This window comes from Lemur catta, chromosome 19 (assembly GCF_020740605.2).
Source record: "Lemur catta isolate mLemCat1 chromosome 19, mLemCat1.pri, whole genome shotgun sequence".
NCBI classification, from domain to species: Eukaryota; Metazoa; Chordata; class Mammalia; order Primates; family Lemuridae; genus Lemur; species Lemur catta.
In genome coordinates, this window is record NC_059146.1 from 23,117,625 (window position 1) to 23,138,924 (window position 21,300).

Sequence of the window (21,300 nt, forward strand, 5' to 3'; positions counted from 1 at the left end):
ATGGATTTTTAAAAAAATTTCTTCACGCCGCAGGTCCAGACGTTCCTTTAACTTCATGGGACTCTCGTGGGGAAGTGCACAATAAACAGATAATTAAATTGTGCATAAACTATGGTGTGATGAGAGCTCCTGGAGAGCGCAGTCTGAAGAATTACAACACAGCGATGATTATAATATCAGGGCTAGGATACTGGGATGATCCTGTGGGAACCCAGGGAAGGAGTTGTCAACTCCAGCTGGGTTTGGTGGGAATCAGAGAAAGTTTTTTTATTACATTCCTATGGTTCTTGTTTAAAGGGAGGAAACCTATTAATTTTAATTAATTTTGTACCCATTTACAGAATTACCTTGTTGTTTTAGTGTTTCAGTCAATTCTCATTTTCATGATCTTAATCATACCATGTGAAAAGAAGAGTGAGAATCCAGACTTCTCTATTTCAGTGATGTCTTTTGTTTCTCTCTCTTGTCTAATTACATTTTTAGTTCCTCCAAAAGTAGTGAGAGTAGACACTTTGTTTTTTACTTTAACGGGAATTCCTTTAGTGTTTTACCATTAAGGCTGATATTAAGTTTTGATTATATGTATATAATTAAACACAAGAAGAGGCCAGTAACTCTTCAGCATTGTTATTATTGTTCAGTATTGGCCTATTCTTAATTTATTAAGCTTATCTAGAAATGACTGGTTACTGAATGTTATTAAAAGCCTTTTCAGTATCTATGGATATGATTGCATTATTTTGATACATCAATAGGTAAGTTTTATATCCTAATATTAAACCGTCCTTGCATTCCTGAACATACATTTCCTAGCTCCCAGCATAGGACTCTATTTCAACTTTACCACACTGCCCTTTAAGAGGTGATGGGTGAAACTGAGGCAAACAGAAAGGCAGATTCCCAGGGAAATTGACTAATTAAATGACAGAAGCTCGATTCATTCACCATTGGTTTAGATAGGGGTAACTTTTATCTGTCCTGAAGACTTTAGCTATGGTAGGAGAAATTTGGATTAAATGGACTATGGCATCGCCTCCTGTGAAGGACGGTGAAAAGACTCTGCCTAAAATGAGGATATTCGCGGAGCCAGTACAGCCAGACATGTCTCAAATACCAGGTTTCCTCCAGCTGCAAAATAGCTGTCTAGCCAAATAGTCTTTCTCCCGCCCCACACTGTACTCCTAGACTCCATTTCCCAGCATCCCCCGCACTCAGAGACCTTAGACCAGGAGGAGCGTGAGCCTCAATGGTTTCTGGGAAATGTAGTCCAGCCGCGATGCCGAGTTTAAAGTACCGGGACGAGAGTTCCGCGCAGGCGCATTCCGCGGCCTGCGGGAGGGAGGGAAGGCCTGACTGCCCAGCGGAACCCGCCCAGGCGCACAGGTGAGTCCGGACCCAGCGGACCCAACCGGAGCAGATGGGTGCGAGCCGGGCTAGGTTGGCTGGCGGGCGCTCAGGGGGCGGGCCCGAGTCGGGCCTGGGTGGGAGGAGGAAGGGCTGCGGGTGACGCCCCGCCCCCTCCTGTCATTCGCGAGCCAGCCCCAGACCCCCTCACCCCGAGCATCTGCGCGGCCCAGACTACTCAGCGCGCAAACATTGGGCGCCTGCTGTTTGCCAGGAGCCCGGCCGAGCGCGGGACAGCTGCGATCTCCTAGGAAGGGGAACCTACCGTTCCTCACCTTGCAGGTGAAGAAACTGAGCCTCGGGGAGACTCCGCGACTTCTCTCAGGTCACGGAGCTACTAAGTGGGAGACCTGGAACCCAGAGATTCTGACCCCAAAGCCTGAGAACAACACTGCAGGCACACCGTTGGTGTCCGTACCCCTCAGCCCCACCGCCCCGGATTCTGTCCCCCCCCACACACACACCCCGGTCTCGTCCGCCCCCCACCTCCCCTGGTGCATCCCTCGCTCTCTAGGTGTCTCTCTCCCCTCCTCTGTGGGTCTCTGTCCACCTTCCCAAGTCGCTGTTCCTCTCTTTGTGTCTCCGTCCCCCTGTTTCTGGGTCTCTGTCCCCTCCTTCTGGGTCTCTGTCCCTTTCTCTCTGAGTCTCTGTCTCCCCCCTCTGAGTCTCTGTCCCCCTCTCTTTCTGGATCTCTGTCCCCCTCTCTCACGGTCTCTGCCCTCCCCCGGAGTCTGTGCACCCTCTTCCCAGCCCCCAGCCCACCCAGTGAATCTGTCTGTGTTTTCTGAAAACGAGGTCATTTTCTTACATAACCATAGCACCATGATCACCACGAGGAAATTATAACATTGATACAATATCTACACGCCTTATTCAAATTTTCGCTGATGCTCCCAACAGTGTCTTTAATGGCAAAAGAAAATCTGAGATCACACATGGCATTAGTTATCGGTCTTTCTGGTCTCGTTGAATCTGGAACAGTTTTTCAGTCTTTTCTTGACCTTCCTGATGACCTTGGCAGTTCTGAAGATCACAGACCATGTACTTTCAGAAGGTTTTTCAGGTTTGGGCTAGTCCAGTGTTTCTTCCTGATTAGATTTAGGTCACATGCTTTTGGCAGGAATGCTCTGGGAGTGATGCTGTGTCCCTCTCGTCAGATCGGGGCCCCTGAGGTGGGTTTGTCCCATCACACGCCACGTCAACCTTGCTCACTCAGTTAAGACGGTGCCTGCCAAGGTTCTCCTCTCTAAAGTTACCGTCTTCTTCTTGTAATTAATAAGAGATTTGGAGGGAGATGGTTAAGACTCTGTTCCTCATTTCCTCATCAGAGTTTCACCTGCTGGTTTCAGCATCCAGGTGTGTGTGTTCCTGTGTGGCTGGGCACGTGTGTGGCTGTTTGCCTGGGAACACGTGTGAGGCGCTGAATCTTTTCATTTTGTGGACTGTGTCAGTTTCCATTGCTGCTGTAACAAATTCCTGTATACTCAGTGGCTTAAAATGGCACAAATTTATTCTGTTACCATTCTGGAGGCCAGAAGTCTGAAATGGGTTTTTTACTGGGCAGAGATCAAGGTGTCAGCAGAGCCACGCTCCTTCCAGAGACTCCAGAGGGGAATCTATCTCCTTGCCTTTTCCAGTTTCTAATGGCACCTGTGTTCCTTAGGTTGTGGCCTTTTCCTCTATCTTCAGAGCCAGGGACATAGCGTCTTATCTCTCAGCCTCTGCTTCTCCCCACTTCTGTCCCATGGCTGCCTTCTCCTCTGTGTCAGCTCCCCTTCCACCTCCCTCCTATAAGGACACTTGTGATGACATTTAGGGCCCACGATATAACCCAAGATAATCACCCCATCTCCAGATTATTAACTTAATCACACCTGCAAAGTCCCTTTTCCATATAAGATAAGATTCACAGGTTCCAGGGATATCTTTGGGGGCCATTATTCAGTCCACCACCTGGTCTGGGTCAGGCCTTGAGGACAGGGCCAAGTCTCACTCATCTCTCTCATCCTCAGACCCTGGCTCACATGGGGCTCAGAGCCCATTTGATGAATGAATGAGGGTAGCCCGACAGTCTGAGCACCAACCTCTCTCTGGCAGGGATTCTTAAACTTTATTTTAGCAATTGGAGCTGTTCTTCAAACAACATCTTAAGCAGGAGTCCAGGATCCTTAAGTAGCATTTTTAAGACAGACAGAAAGGCCTCTGCAAAATGTGGTCTGTCCGTCCAGTGGGATATTACTCAGCCATGAAGGAATGAGGCACTGATACAGGCTGCAACATGGGTGAACCTTGAGCACACTGTGCTAAGTCAAAGAAGCCGGACACAAAGGCCAAACATTGTATGATTCCTGCTGACCCTCATGTGGAACATCCACAATATTCACAGGCAAATTCAGAGACAGGAAGCAGATGAGTGGTTGCCAGGGGATAGGGAGGGGTGGGATGGGGAGGTTGGAGGGTGACTTCTTAATGGGTACAGGATTGCCGTTTGGGGTGATGCAGATGTTCTGGAACTAAATAGAGGTGGTGGTTACACAACATGTGAATGTACTAAATGCCACTGAATTGTAGACTTTAAATGATTAAGATGGTAAATTTTATGTTTATGTATATTTTACCACAATAAAAAAAATTATAAGAAAAAATGAGGAGGTTGTGTGCAGTGGCTCATGCCTATAATACCAGCACTTTTGGAGGCAGAGGTGGGTGGATCACTTGAGCCCAGGAGCTGAAGACCAGCCTGGGCAACGTAATGAGACCCCATCTCTATAAAAAATTTTAAAACTTAGCCAGCCGTGGTGGCATGCACTGATAGTCCCAGCTACTCAGGAGGCTGAGGCAGGAGGATCATTTGAACTGGAGGCTGCAGTGAGCTATGATAGAGCCATTGCACTCCAGCCTGGGTGACAGAGATTCTGTCCCAAAAAGGGGGGGGGCAGGTGACTCTGCAGCCAGACTTCTGGGTTCAGATCCTGCTCTGACACTTGTTATCTCTATGACCTCGAGCAAGGGGCTTAACCTCTTGTGACCTCAATTTCTTCATCTGGGGATAACTATAGTTCCCATGTCTGAGAGCTGTCGTGTGGGCGAGGTGAGCTGAACCTCATGGTGGATGACTGTTATTTCTGGTATGAAATGGGGGCCTCAAGTGGCCTGTTCTGAGCTTTTGCTTTGGCCCTTAGGACACCAGAGACCCCAGTCTCACCAGGTGTCTTTGGGGAAGGCATCTGTCTGTCTGGGCCACAACCCTTTCTCTGCTCTGGTCCCCTCCTCCAGCTCTTCAGACTCTGGCCTGGATCTTCCTCCCAGAGGTACCTGCCCAGGACCCAGCAATGGCCACTGGGACCCTGATGGCTGGGAACCAGGTGAGTCTGGGCCTTCTCTTCCAAGATGGCTTTGGGGACTTCAAAGGGTCCTCTTCATCTCTGTGCATGATCCGAAGGGCTTCTGCCCCTCCCCAGCACCGGAAGAAAGCCTATGAGGAGCAGGGAGCTCTGGCGCTGGGGTGTGCAGGGAAGGCAGGGGCAGGTGCAGAATGCTGTGAGCTGGGACCTCATGACACAGTCATTGAACACTCGGCAGCCTTCTGGTTACCAGATGAAATGGGCAGTGGATGGTTTTGCTTCACCCCTGAGCCTTTTCCATGGAGTCAGGAATAGGGGTCGGGATCAGGGATGGGGTCCGGGATAGAGTGGGACATAGGAATATGTCTTGCACAAAATGGCTTGATAGTTTTTTTAAAAAGTGTTTCTTAGGGCTGTCATGTACAGGTGTGCAGGTTATGCACTGCACAAGGGCACCTCATCTCAGGGGCAGGATTCACATCTTACACCTCATACATTGGTATATTTATTGTGGCAATTTTCAGGCAGATGGCAGTAAACTATCATATACTAAAATAATGGGTCTATTACAATGACTCTCCAACAGATGGCACTAAAGAGTCGCGTGGAAGGGCTCCTTGTTCTGCCTTATACCAAGGCGCCTGTGGGCTAGCGGCTGGCTGCCCTAGATGGTTTCTGTCCCCATGGGCCAGTTTGATTCAGTCATCCCAAATCTGCAGAATCAGAATGTTCCAGCCCAGGAGCCAGTAGTGGGCCCTTGACCCATGACGTCTCCTGCCCCAGAATTCCGGAAGCAAATGCCCCTCCACCGTGTAAAATTGGCCGTTGCAGGAATCAGTGACCTTCAAGGACGTGGCTGTGGACTTCACCCTGGAGGAGTGGGGGCGGCTGGAGCCTGGCCAGAGGGAGCTGTACCGGGACGTGATGCTGGAGAACTACCAGAACCTTCTCTCACTGGGTGAGACCCATCCCCAGCCTTCCCCAGGGAGGGGCCTGTGCCCCTTTTCGCCCTCTTCTCATTCGTGCAGGCTGTCACTGGGGCCCTCTGTATTCTTACTGGTGCCTCGTGCCTGCCTCTCTCTTCCTTTCCTTCTCTTGCTGGCTGGGGTTGACCTTGGCCGCGAGCAGGGGCCGTTGCCAGGATAACCGGCGCGATGGCGAAGCGTGGGTGGAGATGCAGGTTGGTTGCGGGACTCACGGCGGGAAAGGGCGGAGGCCGTCACCCGATGGCGTCTTCGAGTGATGAGGGGAGGTCACAGCTGCAGAGAGGGGCTGAGGTGTAGCACAAGGAGGGGAAGAAATGACAAAACGATCATTTTGGAGAATGGGGAGAAAACATACAATTGTCCGGCGCAGCTTCCGAGTTGCAGGTAAGACCTTGGCGGAAACGCCCTTGAGCCTCTTGGGCGCCGGCACCTAAGGGGGAGGATATTTGGGCCTAAGCACCGAGGGGCCTTTACCCGGCGAGTTCGGTGCGGGCCAAGAAGGACAGTGCAGGTGGGGGTGCGGCAGGGGAGGGGTTTCAGGGTGAGGCATAAATGCCAGGCTGCAAAGAGAGAAGGAAAATCGTGGGGGAGGCCACGGATGGCGAGGGGTGTGTAGGCTCAGAGAATTCGCCGTCCTGGGTCTCTGCTCCTCTTCCTCCTGGTTGCCCCAGCCACCGAGCCAGACTCCAGGGCGGCTGCCGGTCCATGGAAGGTTAGTTGGAGCCAAGAAGTAGGGAAAGTGGCCAGGAGGCCGGAAGGAGGGAGGGGAGGTTTGACGCCAAGATGTGGGAGATGAAGTCCTAACCAGTGGTGAAGGGGTCTAGGATGTGACCGTGGGAGCGGGTGCCTGAGGTGGAGGGGTATGGGATCCTTGCAGGAGAGGACTGCAGGAGTCACTGTGTCCAGGTCTGCCTCCTCCTTCAGCTTGGGACCCCCTCAAGGGCATAGGCGTGTCCAGATCATTTCTGTATCCCCAGCACAGCCCCGCGCTGGCGTGGGAGGCCCCGGGCTTGTCTGTTGAACCAAACTTCTTCTCACCCTCACCCCTGTCCTAGTCACCTTTTGGCTGCCTCCTCCAGGAAGCCTCCTTTGATTTCTCCACTTGCTATGACTCCCTGCAACACCAAGTATTTCTTCCATCCAGCTTATACCATACTAGACTGTGCCTCGCTTTCCTGTTTGGATGGTAAAAATGAGCTAATACATTTAACTAGCTTAGAAACATGCCTGGCACGTAGTGTGTGCTTAATAGATGTTAATTTTTTCATATTACTCTAACTATTGTTGTAATTATCTCATATTTTAATCAGGGATCAAATGTTTGCATACAGGGATTCAAGACAGTTTCATCAAAATGAGAAAGTTTTGACTCTGTTTCTAGAACTCTTGGAATGGAAGTCTTCAAGCATAGATGAATCTAGAGCCGCGTTGGCCATCAGAAATAGGACATGACCCACTCAGGTCATTTTAAATTGTCTGGTGGTCAGGTTAAAAACATAAAAAGAAACAAGTGAAATTAATATTAATCATGAGTTTCATTTACCTCAAGCTATCCAAGGTATTATTATTTCGACACATGGAAATCATAATATACAAATTATTGAGAGATTTTATGGATTTTTCCATAGTAAGTCTTCAAAACACAGAACACTTTGTTTTTTACACTTTTTAACATAGCACTTGCCTTGGACAGCACAGGCCCAGGGCCTTAAACAGTCTCATCACAGCTCAGTCTCTCACTGCGATTTACTAGGCACTCAACGAATGAGCCATGCATTGGCCATCCATTGGCCATTGGTGCCAATCATTAGGCACCCACTGTATGCATCTCCCCTGAAGACCCAGGGCCAGCACCCAGGCCTCCCTGTGATTCTGGCACCCACGGCCAACTGTTCTATCTTTCCCCAGGGGCAGGGTTTCTTGGGTCCAAACCTGATGTAATCTCCCGTCTGGAGCGAGGGGAAGCGCCAAAGATGGAGGAGAGAGAAGCCCAGCGAGTTACCTGTCCAGGTGGGTGAGGATGCCCAACAGGTGCGCACCCTCTTCTACCCGATCTATCATGGTCAGTGAGGTTCACTCGGGAATGAGGCAGCAGAACACACAAGCGGTAATCGTGGGCTCTGGAGTCGGGCTGCCTGGGTTCAAATTCCAGCTGCCCACTTCCTGGCTGTGTGGCCTTAGCCTCTCTGTCCCTTGATTTTCTCGTCTGTAAAAAGGGGATGATACCAGTACCAAGGGTTGAGAGGAATCAATGAGTTAACAGCTACGGAGCAAAACCCCACCCCCCAGTCAGTAGCGGCTTTGATGGTTGTCATCCTTGTAATTGTTTATTGGGAATAGCCTTTGGAAAGACCCAGAAGTAGGACCTGGCCTACCATGTTGAGGGAACAGGAAGAAGCCAGAAAAAGCCTCCCTAGGGACCCTGGTCTCCACTGGAGGAGGGGACTGAAGCATCCATGTTTCCCACACCATCCAGACCCTCCCCTCCCGTCCCCCCCACAGCCTATCAGTCCTCAGCCTTGTCCCTCCTGCCCCTGGCCAGCCCTCAGCTCCTCTCCCTGGACTCTTATCTCAGCCTCCTCCTTGGCCTCCTGGCCTCCAGGCCTCCCCACTCCAGTCTGTCTCCCACACAGCGCAGAGGGGCCTTTCCGTACTAAGAGTTGACCCCATCCCTCCTCTGCTCATGGCTTCCCATGGCTCCCAGCACTCCCAGGATGGAGCCCCAGCCCCTCAGCCTGGCACCCTGTGTGGTCTGTCCCACGCTGTCTCTGCCCTCATCTTAACCATCCACCCCATGCCCTGACCTCACTGAAGCACCTATCCCTACCTGAACCTGACTGGGTGTTCTCACCTTTGGGCCTTCACACATGCTGTTCTCTCTGCCTGGAACACCCTTCCCTGCTTTGTATACCTGACAAACACCTTCCTGTTCCTCAAGATAAAGCTTATAGGTCACCTCCTCCAGGAAGCCTTCCGCTTCTCAGTGTTTTCACAGCTTCTTGCTCAAGCTGCTATTACTGTACTTGTACATGTCGTGGTTAAGAGCGTACGTTCTGAGTTCAAATCCCCTCTCTGCCACTGACAGGCTGTGGGACCATGGGCAAATGATTTAATCTATTGCTGTCTCTATAAGCTTAGAACAATGCTTGGCAAATAGTAAGCATTTAATAAATGTTTCCTATTACAATTATAATAATTATTATTGTAATTATCTGATGTATTTATCAGGACTCTTTTAAATGTGAAGAATCAAAATAGGTTAAGAAATATTAGATTTTTTAGACCCATATAACTGGGAAGTTTTGGAGTGCAAGACTTTGGGCATAGATGGATCTAAGGCCTTGAGTGGTATTGTCAGGACTCGCTTGTTTTCTCTCTCTCTCCTTCCTTCCCTCCCAGTACATGTTGATTCTCTCTGTTTCTTGCTTCATTCAGTCTGCAGGCCTTTTCAAGTGGCAGTCAACATGGCTGCCCACAATTTCAAACTTATATTCTGCCTAGCAACCCCATATATCAATCTCAAGGAAGACTCTGATTAGCTCCCTTTGGATCTTGAACCAATTATTATGGCCTGGGGGATGGAGTATTGTGATTGGCCAGCCTGAGTCTCATGCCCACTCCTGAGGTGGGGGATGAGGGAGACTATGATTACCAGCCCCACCAACACTATAGGGAAAGGGGAGCAGTGGTTATTCAAAGGTAGGGATGCTAAAGCAGTACGTAGGATGTGTCCAAAATATCCAAGTACAAGCCTTCCTTTCCCTCTGTGAGGGCAAGGACAAGACATCTTGTTCAACACAAGGTCACCCCCGCCCCCAGAACTGTGGTTAGCACATATGTAATGTTCCATGAACAACCTACTAGTTTCAAAAAATCAATCCCCTCCAACAAATTCCAAGTGGTTTTGCCTTCTGCTCATTGTTTCTTCTCTAGATCTTCCTTTCTACAAATTGCAAGCTCATGCTATAAAAGCCTCAAATATATTTAACATTTATTGATGTTTTCAGATCAAATAAAAGCTATGTGTGTTTAATCACAGAAACTTTGAAAATCTAAATAAGATAAAGCAGGAAATGAAAATCTCTCATAATCCTGCTTATCTCTCCAAAAAATTCACCTTTGACATTTTAATGTAGTTCCTTCAAATATGTTCAACCCAGTATCTTTAGTGTTTTAAAATTAGCATAATACATTTAAGGGTCATCCCCATTGTATGGATGTACCATAGTTTATTTAATAATCATTTGATGAACATTGAGTCATTTCCTTTTTTTTTTTTTTTTGGCTAGTGTGAATCATACTGCTGTGAACATTCATGTACAAGTTTTTGTATGAATATATGTTTTCATTTTTATGGGTAAATACCTAGGAGTGGAATTGTTGGGTCATAGGGTAATTGTATGTTTAACCTTTTTTTTTTTTTTTTTTTTGAGACAGAGTCTTGCTCTGTCACCTGGGCTAGAGTACAGTGATATCATCATAGCTCACAGCAACCTCAAACTCCTGGCTCAAACGATCCTTCTGCCTCAGCCTCCCAAGTGTCTGGGACTATGGCATGTGCCACCACACCTGGCTAATTTTTCTATTTTTTGTAGAGATAGGGTCTTGCTCTTGCTCAGGCTGGTCTATGTTTAACCTTTTGAGGAACTGCCAGACTGTTTTCCAAAGTGGCTGCACCATTTTACAGTTCCACCAGTGGTACATGAGTTCTAATTTCTTTACATCCTCATCATCATTTGTTATTTTCTGTCTTTCTGATTATATTCCTACTGGGCGTGAAGTGGAATCTCACAATTTTGATTTGTTTTTCCTCAATGGCTAATAATGTTGAGCATCTTTCATGTGTTCATTGTCCATTTGTGTATCCCTGGAGAAATGACTATTGAGATCTTTGCCCACTTTTTAATTGGGTTGTTTCTCCTTTTATTATTGAGCTGTGAGCATTCTTTATATATTTTAGATACAAGTCCCTTATCAGGTATATGATTTGAAAAAATTTTCTCCCATTCTACTGCTTGTCTTTTCACTTTCTTGATAGTGTCTTTGAAGCACAAAAGGTTTTAATTCTGACAATCTCCAATTTATCTATTTTTTCCTTTGTTGCTTATGCTTTTGATTTCATATCTAAAAGACCATTGCCTGATCCAATGACATCAGGATTATTTCAAGAATCCCACATAACATTTAGTTGTTATGTCTCTGTTTTGGGGGTCCCACAACTACCCACTAGTTTGGTGATTTTCTAGAAGGATTCACTTGACTCAACAAGTTGTACTCACAGCTTACAGCAAAGTATAGTGCAAGAACAGCAGGAACAAACACAGGCTAGAGAGGTCATACACAGGCTTCCAAACAGCCCTTTCTCTGTGAGGGTCACAAAGACATGCTTTTTACTGCCAATGCAAAACCACAGAGACACACATGAGGTGTCCTCACCCAAGGAATACCACTTGAGTCTTACAGTCCAGAGTTGTTGAAGAGGGCTTATCACACATGCACATCCCTGCTACATGACCAGCCATCTGAGGACCCCAAACCAGGTACCACTTACACATCATTAATTTTCATATTTATAGTCAACAATGCTAACAACGTAGTACACTTGACCCATGGCCTTGAGCATACAGAAAAACATCATTAACCAGTAACTATGTAAACATCCCAGAAGTTTAGTTCTCAGAGCTTGGCCAAGGGGCATTGCTGTGGCTGCAGAGACAAACAAAAACTGAGTGAAATAGCCCTTCACTCTTAACTCTTCCTTAACTCTTCAGCCCTTAACTCTTCCCTTGCACAGTCCCACAAATACACTGTGAGAATATCTGTGCCATGCTCACTTGCCAATATTGGATATTTTTAATATTTTCCGATCTAAAAAGGGTAAAATGGCATTTTAGTAATTTGATTTTTTCACTATTACTGATGTTGAGCATCTTTATGTGTATTTATCAGCCACTTATTTTTCTTCTGTGAATAAGAATTCATATTCTTACCTTACTATGTTACTAGGTTTTTTCATTTTTTTCCTCATTGATTTATAAAAAAATCAATCAACCTCCATGCACAAAAACTGTTTTGCAACTTGGTTCTTTTCATTTTTTGAGTATATTGAGGCCATCTTTCCATGTCAGAACATGAATCTATCTATTAATACATCATACCTTTCAAAATAGCAACATAAATTTTTTTTTTGAGACAGAGTCTCACTCTGTTGCCCAGGCTAGAGTGCTGTGGCATCAGCCTAGCTCACAGCAACCTCAAACTCCTGGGCTCAAGCAATCCTCCTGCCTCAGCCTCCTGAGTAGCTGGGACTACAGGCATGCGCCACCATGCCTGGCTAATTTTTTCTGCATATATCTTTAGTGGTCCATATAATTTCTTTCCATTTTTAGTAGAGACGGGGTCTTGCTCTTGCTCACACTGGTTTCAAACTCCTGAGCTCAAACCATCCACCCACCTCGACCTCCCAGAGTGCTAGGATTACAGGCGTGAGCCACTGTGCCCGGCCTAGCAACATAAATTTTAAAACCTTTCTTTTTAAGTTTATGCTGCCACGGCCAAATAATCAGTTTTCTTTGTCCTGGGATAGATAATATTGTTATTTTCCATTTCTTTCAGACTTGGAGAAAAGCTCTGTGGCTACTCAGGAGATACCTCCAGAAAAGAGCATTTCTAAAGAGTCAGCTTCTCCAGTGGAGGGAATTTTAAGGGCTGTACTTGGTGATGCCAAGTTGGGGGAACTCCAGGCACGTTGCCATCCATTGGAGGACCTGGGAAAGCAGGAGAGGCATTTGAGGTGCTTATTTGCTACTCCCAAGGGAGACACCTTGGCAGATAGGGGCCTCAGGGGTAATGAGCTTGGGAGAAGCATCAGGTGGACCTCTGCCCTCATCAGGAAGCAAAGAGTGCCTGGTGGAGAGAGGCCCTGGAAGTGGAGTGGGCCACGGAAGAGCTTGAAACACCAAAGGACCTTCATAGAGAAGAAACCATTTAACTGCACAGAATGTGGGAAAGCCTTCATTTACCATTCAGACTATATTCTGCATCAGCGAATTCACACTGGAGAGAAACCCTACAAGTGCAATGACTGCGGGAAGGCATTCAGCAACAGCTCATATTTCATTCAGCACCATATCATTCACACAGGAGAGAAGCCCTATGTCTGCCATGAATGTGGCAAGACCTTTACTCAGAGCTCATCACTTACTGAGCATCAGAGGATCCACACTGGAGAGAAACCCTACAAATGCAAGGACTGTGGGAAGGCCTTCACCCAGAGCTCATCCCTCATTAAACACCAGCGATGCCACACTGGGGAGAAACCCTATAAATGTGACCAGTGTGGAAAGTTCTACTCTCAGGTCTCCCACCTCACCCGCCATCAGAAAATCCACACAGGGGAGAAGCCCTACAAATGTGGCGAGTGTGGCAAGGCCTTCTGTCACACTTCCTCCCTGACCCAACACCAGACCATCCACACTGGGGAGAAACCATACAAATGCAACGAGTGTGGGAAAACCTTCAGCCACAGCTCATCCCTCACTCAGCATCAGCGAGTCCATACTGGAGAAAAACCCTATGAGTGCACGGAGTGTGGCAAAGCCTTCAGTCACAGCTCGTCTCTGACTCAGCACCAGAGAATTCACACTGGTGAGAAACCCTACGAGTGTCATGAGTGTGGGAAGGCTTACACACAGATTTCCCACCTCATGAGGCACCAGAGCATTCACATGGGAGAAAAGCCCTATATATGCAATGAGTGTGGAAAGGCTTTCAGCCACACCTCATCCTTTACACAACACCAGACAATTCACACTGGTGAGAAGCCCTACAAATGCACTGAGTGTGGGAAAACCTTCAGCCAGAACTCCTCACTCACACGCCACCAGAGGATTCACACGGGAGAGAAACCTTATGAGTGCAAAGTTTGTGGGAAAGCCTATACCCAGATATCCCACCTCATTCAACACCAGAGGATTCACACTGGAGAGAAACCCTATGAGTGCAGTGAGTGTGGGAAAGCCTTTAGCCGGAGCACCCATCTCATCGAGCACCAGAAGATCCACACTGGCGAGAAACCATATAAGTGTAAGGAGTGTGGGAAAACCTTCAGTCACAACTCATCCCTCACTCAACATCAGAGAATTCACACTGGTGAGAAACCCTATGCCTGTAAGGAATGTGGAAAGGCCTTCAATCAGAGCATCCACTTGATTCAGCATCAAAGGATTCATACTGGAGAGAAGCCCTACAAATGTAATGACTGTGGGAAAACCTATACCCAGATCTCACACCTTCTCCAACATCAGAAAGTCCACATTGGTGGCAAACGCTATGCCTGTAAAGAATGTGGAGAGGGTTTCAGCTGGAGTTCACACCTTACTGAACACCAGAGACTTCACACTGGGCAGAATGCCTACATATGTGATGATTTTGAGAAAGCCTTTGCTTGGGGCACACAGCTTGCTGATCATCAGAGAACTCATGCTGACTAGATAACCTGAGCATGTAACAAACTGACAGTTCTGCTGTTAGGTTCGTTAGGTTCAGCCTTCATCAATACTAGGAACCCTTGGAAAAAATTCATCTTCAGGAAAAGACGGATCCAGGTGCTTAAATAACTTTTAAGCAATGTGTTCTTCATCAACACCAGGAACCCCCCCCCAACCCAGGGAGGAATGTTAGCACCACATGTTGAGATAGTTTGTTACTTTGTTCCCTAGAGGGAGGATGGCACAGTTTATCACCAGCTGGGATAGCTTATGATTGTTTGGGGGGTTTACTTCACATATTTTATCAACCCTACAATGTCCCCAGATGGTGGTATAATTAGGAGATGGTCTAAAAGAGATGCCACCTCATCTGAGATCTTTAATAAAAACAGCTCTTTCTGAGCTTTTTAAACTGATTGATCTTTACTTAAATTGGAGCCTGAATATTCCGAGGGAAAAACAGCTATAAAAATTAACCCTTTAAAGTAATGATTTTACTTTCCTTTAAAACTTTAAGCTACAAATTTCACAATCTGTAGTTGGCTTAAACAATAAATATATTTCACATATTTATAGCCACTTTAATGTCCTATTATTTGTTTATTACATTTCCAGGAATTTATGCTTTACAAAGCTATTACCCTATTAAGCATCATGCTCTTAAGCATCATTTTTATTCATGCCCAAAGGGAGCTTTTTCATCATATTTTTAAACATAATATTATTTTTATTTTAAAAATAATATTTATACTTTTATAACAGGAAAAATTGGGGGTAAGATAACATATGCTCATCATAAGGATAATTTGGAAAGTATAGAGAGGCATGCAATAAAATACCAAGTTCCTGTAATCCCACAGCTATAGAGAATCATTAGTCATTCTTAGGTGTGTTTCTTTATTTTTTTTTTAGTCTATATTCTATACGGTCTGTTTAGTTGTCAGGAATTTTGGATTAAAAAGTAAAAGCCATATACTCATAATTTGGCCACCTTTAGAAGTCATATTGTTTTTGTTTTCTGTATTTCCTTTCAAATCTTTTAAACAAATGTAACTTTATTTCATTGCAATGACAGTGTAGAGACAATTTTGCCCTCATTATGCCATAAGCATTGTCCTTGTCACATACACACCATATTTATCATTATTAGGGCTAATGATATGTCATTGAGCAGGTGAAGAATAATTTACAAATCAATTCCCCATTTAGGTTTTTGTTCTAAACTCCTAACTAACACACTTTATTGACCAATTTTGCCAATTATGAATAAGGTTATGAGCATTTCCATGCTTCCTTCCTCCCTTCTTTTGGGGGGATTATTTCTTGAAGTAAAATTCTCAGAATGGCTACATCTCCCACCAGTTTTCTGATTCCTCAAACATGTTGCCAAATTGCTTTCCAAAGAGGCTGAACTTCACCCAGCTGCCACAAGCTGGGTGTAGGGACCATAGTTGCACTACATTTTTACAGCAGCAAGTGTCAATTATTTAATATGTCATTAAATAATCTTTAACAACCTGATGTTTTAGAGTTTCACATAGTTACATGTATTCAACCAATACATTATCTGGTCCCTTGTGGGAATTTCAGTTATTTTTTGTTGACTTTTATAAATGTAGTATAGAACATCCCTTCTATGGAAGGGGAGGACATTTATATGACCCTATGCATATTGCCAGTGGCCTGCCAGCAGCTCTGTATCAGTTGGAACTCTGGCAGTGTGTCAGGCTCTGTCTCACCAGCCCTCATCTGTGCTATTATTTTGTCTTTGTCCAGATATTTCCTCTAATCTTCTGGAACTTTTTTTCACCATTGAAGTGATACTCATTCATTGTGAATAATTCAGATAAAACAAAAATGAAGAAAGCTATAGTGCCCTGTAAATTTCATTCCAAAGATCCTAGACTGTTCTGTAAATGTGAATTCCACTTTTTGTTTTTATGAAACTGATTATATATATATATTCACATATAGTGTATTTATATAGCATAACCATATACAAACATGATTTTAGAAGTTACTTTTCTCACTTGATATAATGTGGATAATTTCCCACAATAATATTAATACAAAATATATACATATTGTACATATTATACAAAAATATATATGTATGTACATATATATGTACCTTCATTTTTAACAGCTGCATAATATTTCATGTTAGGGTTTCTTTATTTAACCAATCCCTATTAATGGACATTTAAGTTGTTTCCATTTTCTTTTCCATCACTGAATATTTATTATTTGACATTATGTGTAAGTATGTCCATAAGATGAATTCCTACAAGTATAGCTGTGAGATTATAGAATGTCTTTCCCACATTTGAAATTTTCATAGCTATTGCTAAATAGTCCTCCAAGAAAGAATGAACCAATTTAAATGACTCCTGGAAGTGTATATGAGTGCCTGATTTTCTGTTCCTCTACTTCCTTCTCAAATACTTGGTATTAGTCCTTTTTTAAACAGTTTTAATGTGATAGGTAAAAATGTTCTATAGTTAGTGACATTAATGATCTTTTTATGTGTTTATTGATGTATTCTGTGAATTGCTTATTTATGTATTTTGCCCATTTTTAATTGGGCAGCCTTTTGTATTGATTTATAACAGCAGGTCTTTACATATTATGCACATTAACACTTTGGTATATATGTTACTAACATTTTTTTCTCAATTTTTATTTCTCTTTCAATTTTGTTTGTGGTATATTTTGCTATACGGAATTTTAAAATTTTTAGGTATTCAAATCTATTTGTATTTCCTTTATAATATAGAGAGGACTTCCTTACCCCCAAGATTATTTTAAAAAAAAAAGTTCTCTTGTATTTTATTCTAGTACTTTTATAATTTTCTAACAATTAAAATTTTATTCCATCTGAATTTTTTATGGTTTATGGTATGAAACAGAGAATTATTATCAGCCAAGAGTATCTTGCTTGCTTGCGGAAGAAAGAGAATTTCTTGGCCCATGTAATTGAAAAGTTTCACCTTCTGGAAGAAATGGATCCAGGTGCTTAAAGGACCTGTCGGCAATCTGTTCTCTCCTCTCAGCTCTGCTTCCTTTTTGATCAGGTATGTTTTCTGGCAACCTGTAATGGGAGGCCCTCGCCTAGAGCCAGGGCATAGACAGTTGCCACGGAGTAAAACTCGGGCGTTTGTTTCCTGAGTTGATGGTTGCCCTGGAGACAAACGCTGGTCGGGGCGGGGGGCGCCTTGCAGCCCGTAGCCTGTTATTATTCATAATGGGAAGCGAACGTATCCTTTGTAGCTGTCGTCTCCACTGCAAATATGGAAGCCCCAGTAAGCCCAGACATCGTGTAACCCACGCGAAGGCCACTTGGGCGCCAGGGTTTCTTCTGACTCTGCTAACAGAGGACAGTCGCCCTGAGGGGCCCGAATCCCGCGGGATTCCTGAAAGCCTAATTCATCAGGAAGGGGCGGCGGCGCTGCCCACGTGGGGATCGCCATGGGGAGCCAGCTTTGTGTGGGAGGCCTGTTGAGCCTAAGAATACTGAGTTATAGAAATGCCCCCTGTATTTCTGGAGACAAGATTTGATTTCAGAAGTCACATAAGGCTTTGCCTTAAAGAAAAAAGAAATGTGTTAGTTCAAAAGCTGCCTCGTCTCAGGAGGGCGTCTCCTTGGTCAGTAAAAGCTGCACTTCAAAGAGACAACTGTAAACTGGGCCTATGGTTCTCACCTGTTTTGAAAGACAAGGCAGGCCTCTTCCTAGAGCCATGGGTTGCGGGAGCTGACAAGGACCCCCGGGGATGAGAGCTGATCAGAGAGATATGCTAACGCCCAAGCCGGGCCCAGAAGGAGCCATGCGGTTAAAGTAGTTAACACAAAGCACAGCTCATGTTGACTTATGAAATCAAATCTTGTCTCCAGAAATGCAGGGGGCATTTCTATAACTCAGTATTCTTAGGCTCAACAGAGGCCGACCTTACGCCCATAGGCCGACTGTCTAACGACACTCACCACTTACCTTCCCCATCTTTGGCCCAAAGAGCCGCCTCTGGGGTTTAGGTCACAGAGCGGAACAGAAGGACGCCTGAATCTGGCGGAGGCCAACGAGGTGCCGGGGCGTGGCTGGCGCGCCGGCCTGAAGCACGGAGTGGGCGGGGTTAGAGGCGGGACGCTATGGGGGGCGGGGCTAGGAGCCAGGCTAGGGCAAGGATTGGCTGGAGTAGGCGCGGTGGTGGTGTTGAGCCAATGAGGCCGGAGTGGGCGGAACCCGCTGATGCTTGTCTGAGAATCCTTAAACCCAGTATCATTCTTGAGTCCTTTGGGGAAACTGAGGCCCAGAGAAAGCAGGGGACCCTCTCATTCACTAATTCATTAGAAGGGCTCATAGAACTAGCAAAGCTGTTATACTCATGGTTGCGTTTATTTCAGCTAAAGGATACAGAGTAAAATCAGCAATGGGAAAAAGTGCATAGGCTGCCGTCCAGGAGAGACCATCCCATGAGCTTCCAGTTGTCCTCTGCTAGTAGAGTCACATGGACAGCACTTAATGCTCCCAGCAATGGTGTGTAACAACATACAGAGTGTTGCCGATCAAGGAAGTTCACTCAAGCTTTGGTACCCAAGGAGCTTTGGTACCCAAGGCTTTTATTGGAGGCTGGTGACATAGACATGGCTGCCCACCGTGTGGCTGACTTTAGTCTCCAGCCCCTCCAGAGGTCAAGCTGATTTCCAGCCTTTCATGATGGGCTCTTAGCTGTGTTCCATTTCTGAAAAGGGGTCCCCGCCTCTGAAACACCAGGGGAGACTTTGGCCCTGGAAGGCTTCCCTGCTACCTTATACCTTGCCCTCCTCATGTGAGCTTGTCCTCATGTCAGCCTCATAGGTGTTGGGTTTTGCCATCTTATCCTTCCTTGGTTTAGGCTCCTATAGATTACTGTTTTCTATTACATTTCTTCTTCTTCATTTATCAGAATATGTTCTTGCACCATACAATTTACCCATTCCAACTGTATAATTCAATTTTTCTAGTATATTCACTGAGAGTGTGCAACCATGACTACAGTCAATTTAGGATGTTTTAGAACCTTTTCATCACCTCAGAAAAAAGCCCCATAGCCTTTAGCAAGCAACCCCATCCTTCCACTTAGCCTTAAGCAACCACCATTCTCCCTTCTGTCTCTATGGATTTGACTCCTCTATATACCTCAAATAAGTGGAATCATACAGAATTTGTCTTTTTCCAACTGGCTTATTTCACTTAGCATGATATCTTCAAGGTTCATCCATGGTGCAGCATGTGTCAGAATTTTCTTCCTTTTTAAGACTGAATAATATCATATGGACACAACATATTTTGTTTATTCATTCTTCCATTGATGGACATTTGGGCTGTTTCCACTTTTTGGCCACCATAGTGCTGCTATGAACATTCACATACAAGTTTCTATATGGGTGTATGTTTTCATTTCTCTTGGTTCATAGGTGAACTCTACATGTAACCATTTGAAGAACTGCCAGACTGTTTCAGTACTTCATTTCTTTTGCATTTATTCCTCTGCCTTTAGATGACAATGGCAAATTGGAACGGCAGATGTCAAGATGACTCTGAGTATGACCTGTGTCCTGAGGCTGAATGTTGAGTTCCTGACTACTGGCCCCATGAAGAAAGGCTGATAATATGGCTGCACTGAACCACCAGGTAAGAATTTCGGAAAACCTACATGGTGAAATGAATTTCCTCCCACCCTACTGCATGAGAGGTGACTCATCTTAATGGTTTATCTCCCTATGGTAAAAGGCAGAAGCTGAAATCTGTGCCTTCTGTCCTCTAGAGAGCTCTGACATCAGCTGGGTCACCCAGCCACTGGCTGGGAGTAGTGGCATGGTGGGATGGAGTGTGGGATCAGGGTCTTGAAGCCTGGCCCTTTATTGGGGTTTGTAGATAAGTCCCTTTACCTCTCTGAGACTCTGATTCCCAAGCCTCTGCTGTCATCCATTTCTTCAAGTTGGGGTCACAAGATCTCCTTCAGACATGAAAAGGAAAATGCTTGATCAGCTGCCAAATGCCATCAGTGTGGCCATCACCACACTCAGATGGTTTTCCCTTAGGGACTCCACTCTGTGAGGCGGCACCACTCAGGTAACCCCTAAGGTCTACACCAAGACCAGTGATCTCAGATGTGATGCCTTTGAGGCCTCCTGCCCAGTTACCAAGTGTCCTCTGGGTAGTTCTGATAATGGTGCAAAGCTTGCAAGGCATTGCTTTGTAAACATCAGTGAGAATAGATTCACTGATGTCTCCCTCACTTGGTTTCTTATATATGCTTTTCTGGTTGAGGAATAAAGCGGTGAGTTAAACCAGCATCTGGGAATTCTCTGGCTATTATTAATAGAAACCCTGTCTCCACCTGTCTTAAACAACACAGGGAAGTTACTGGTTCATGTAACTACAAAGTCCAGAAGTTAAATGTGCTCAGATAAGGTCTGACCTAGGAGCTCACCCATGTCTGTGAGGACCTAGTTTTGTCCTGTCTGCTCACTTGGCCTCCTGAAGCGTTGGCTCATCTAAGGCTGAGTCCCTGTATTAGATTCTTAGGGATGCTGTAACAAATTACTACAAATTTTGTGGCTTAAATAACAGTTCTAGGGGCCAGAAGTCTAAAATCAAGGTGTCAACAGAGCCATGCTCCCTTCAAAGGCTCAAGGAAGGATCTTTCCTTGCCTCTTCCAGCGTCTGGTGGTTCATGGTATTCTTTGGCTCATGGTCACATCAGTCCAGTTTCTACCTCTGTTTTCACATGGCTTTCTCTGTATATCTCCCTGTGTCCTCTCCTCTTCTTATACTGACCCCACTGGATTTAGGACCCTAACCCAGTACAATCTCATCTCAAACCTTAACTAATTACATCTCCAAAGACCCTATCTCCAAATAAGATCACATTCTGAGATTCCAAGTGTCCACTTGGAATGGGAGAGGAGGGCATTTATTCAACCCACTGCAGATCCCTAGCAACTCTAGGATGGCTGCAGCAGCATCTGCTCTACTGTTTTTTATAATCCATGCCCAGCAGGAGTGAGAAAAGCATCTTTGCCCCAGCATTCTCAGC

At 45.4% G+C, this 21,300-nt stretch overlaps 1 protein-coding gene across 1 annotated transcript; it reads left to right on the forward strand.

The window, feature by feature from the left end:
• The first annotated feature begins 1,328 nt into the window (after nt 1–1,328).
• Nucleotides 1,329–14,727, forward strand: LOC123623788 (zinc finger protein 260-like). Its single transcript, XM_045531085.1, has 5 exons — nt 1,329–1,383; nt 4,681–4,769; nt 5,580–5,706; nt 7,643–7,744; nt 12,350–14,727. The coding sequence occupies exons 2-5, from the start codon at nt 4,737–4,739 to the stop codon at nt 14,224–14,226; spliced, it is 2,139 nt and encodes a 712-aa protein (XP_045387041.1). The 5' UTR covers nt 1,329–1,383; nt 4,681–4,736; the 3' UTR covers nt 14,227–14,727.
• Nucleotides 14,728–21,300: the final 6,573 nt, after the last annotated feature.

Excerpts from the sequence above, each read along its gene's own strand:
- LOC123623788 (XM_045531085.1), top strand. The coding sequence starts at position 4,737 with ATGGCCACTGGGACCCTGATGGCTGGGAACCAG. Across the intron at positions 5,707-7,642 it reads CCAGAACCTTCTCTCACTGG|GGGCAGGGTTTCTTGGGTCC; the intron begins GTGAGACCCATC and ends ATCTTTCCCCAG. Across the intron at positions 7,745-12,349 it reads CCAGCGAGTTACCTGTCCAG|ACTTGGAGAAAAGCTCTGTG; the intron begins GTGGGTGAGGAT and ends CATTTCTTTCAG.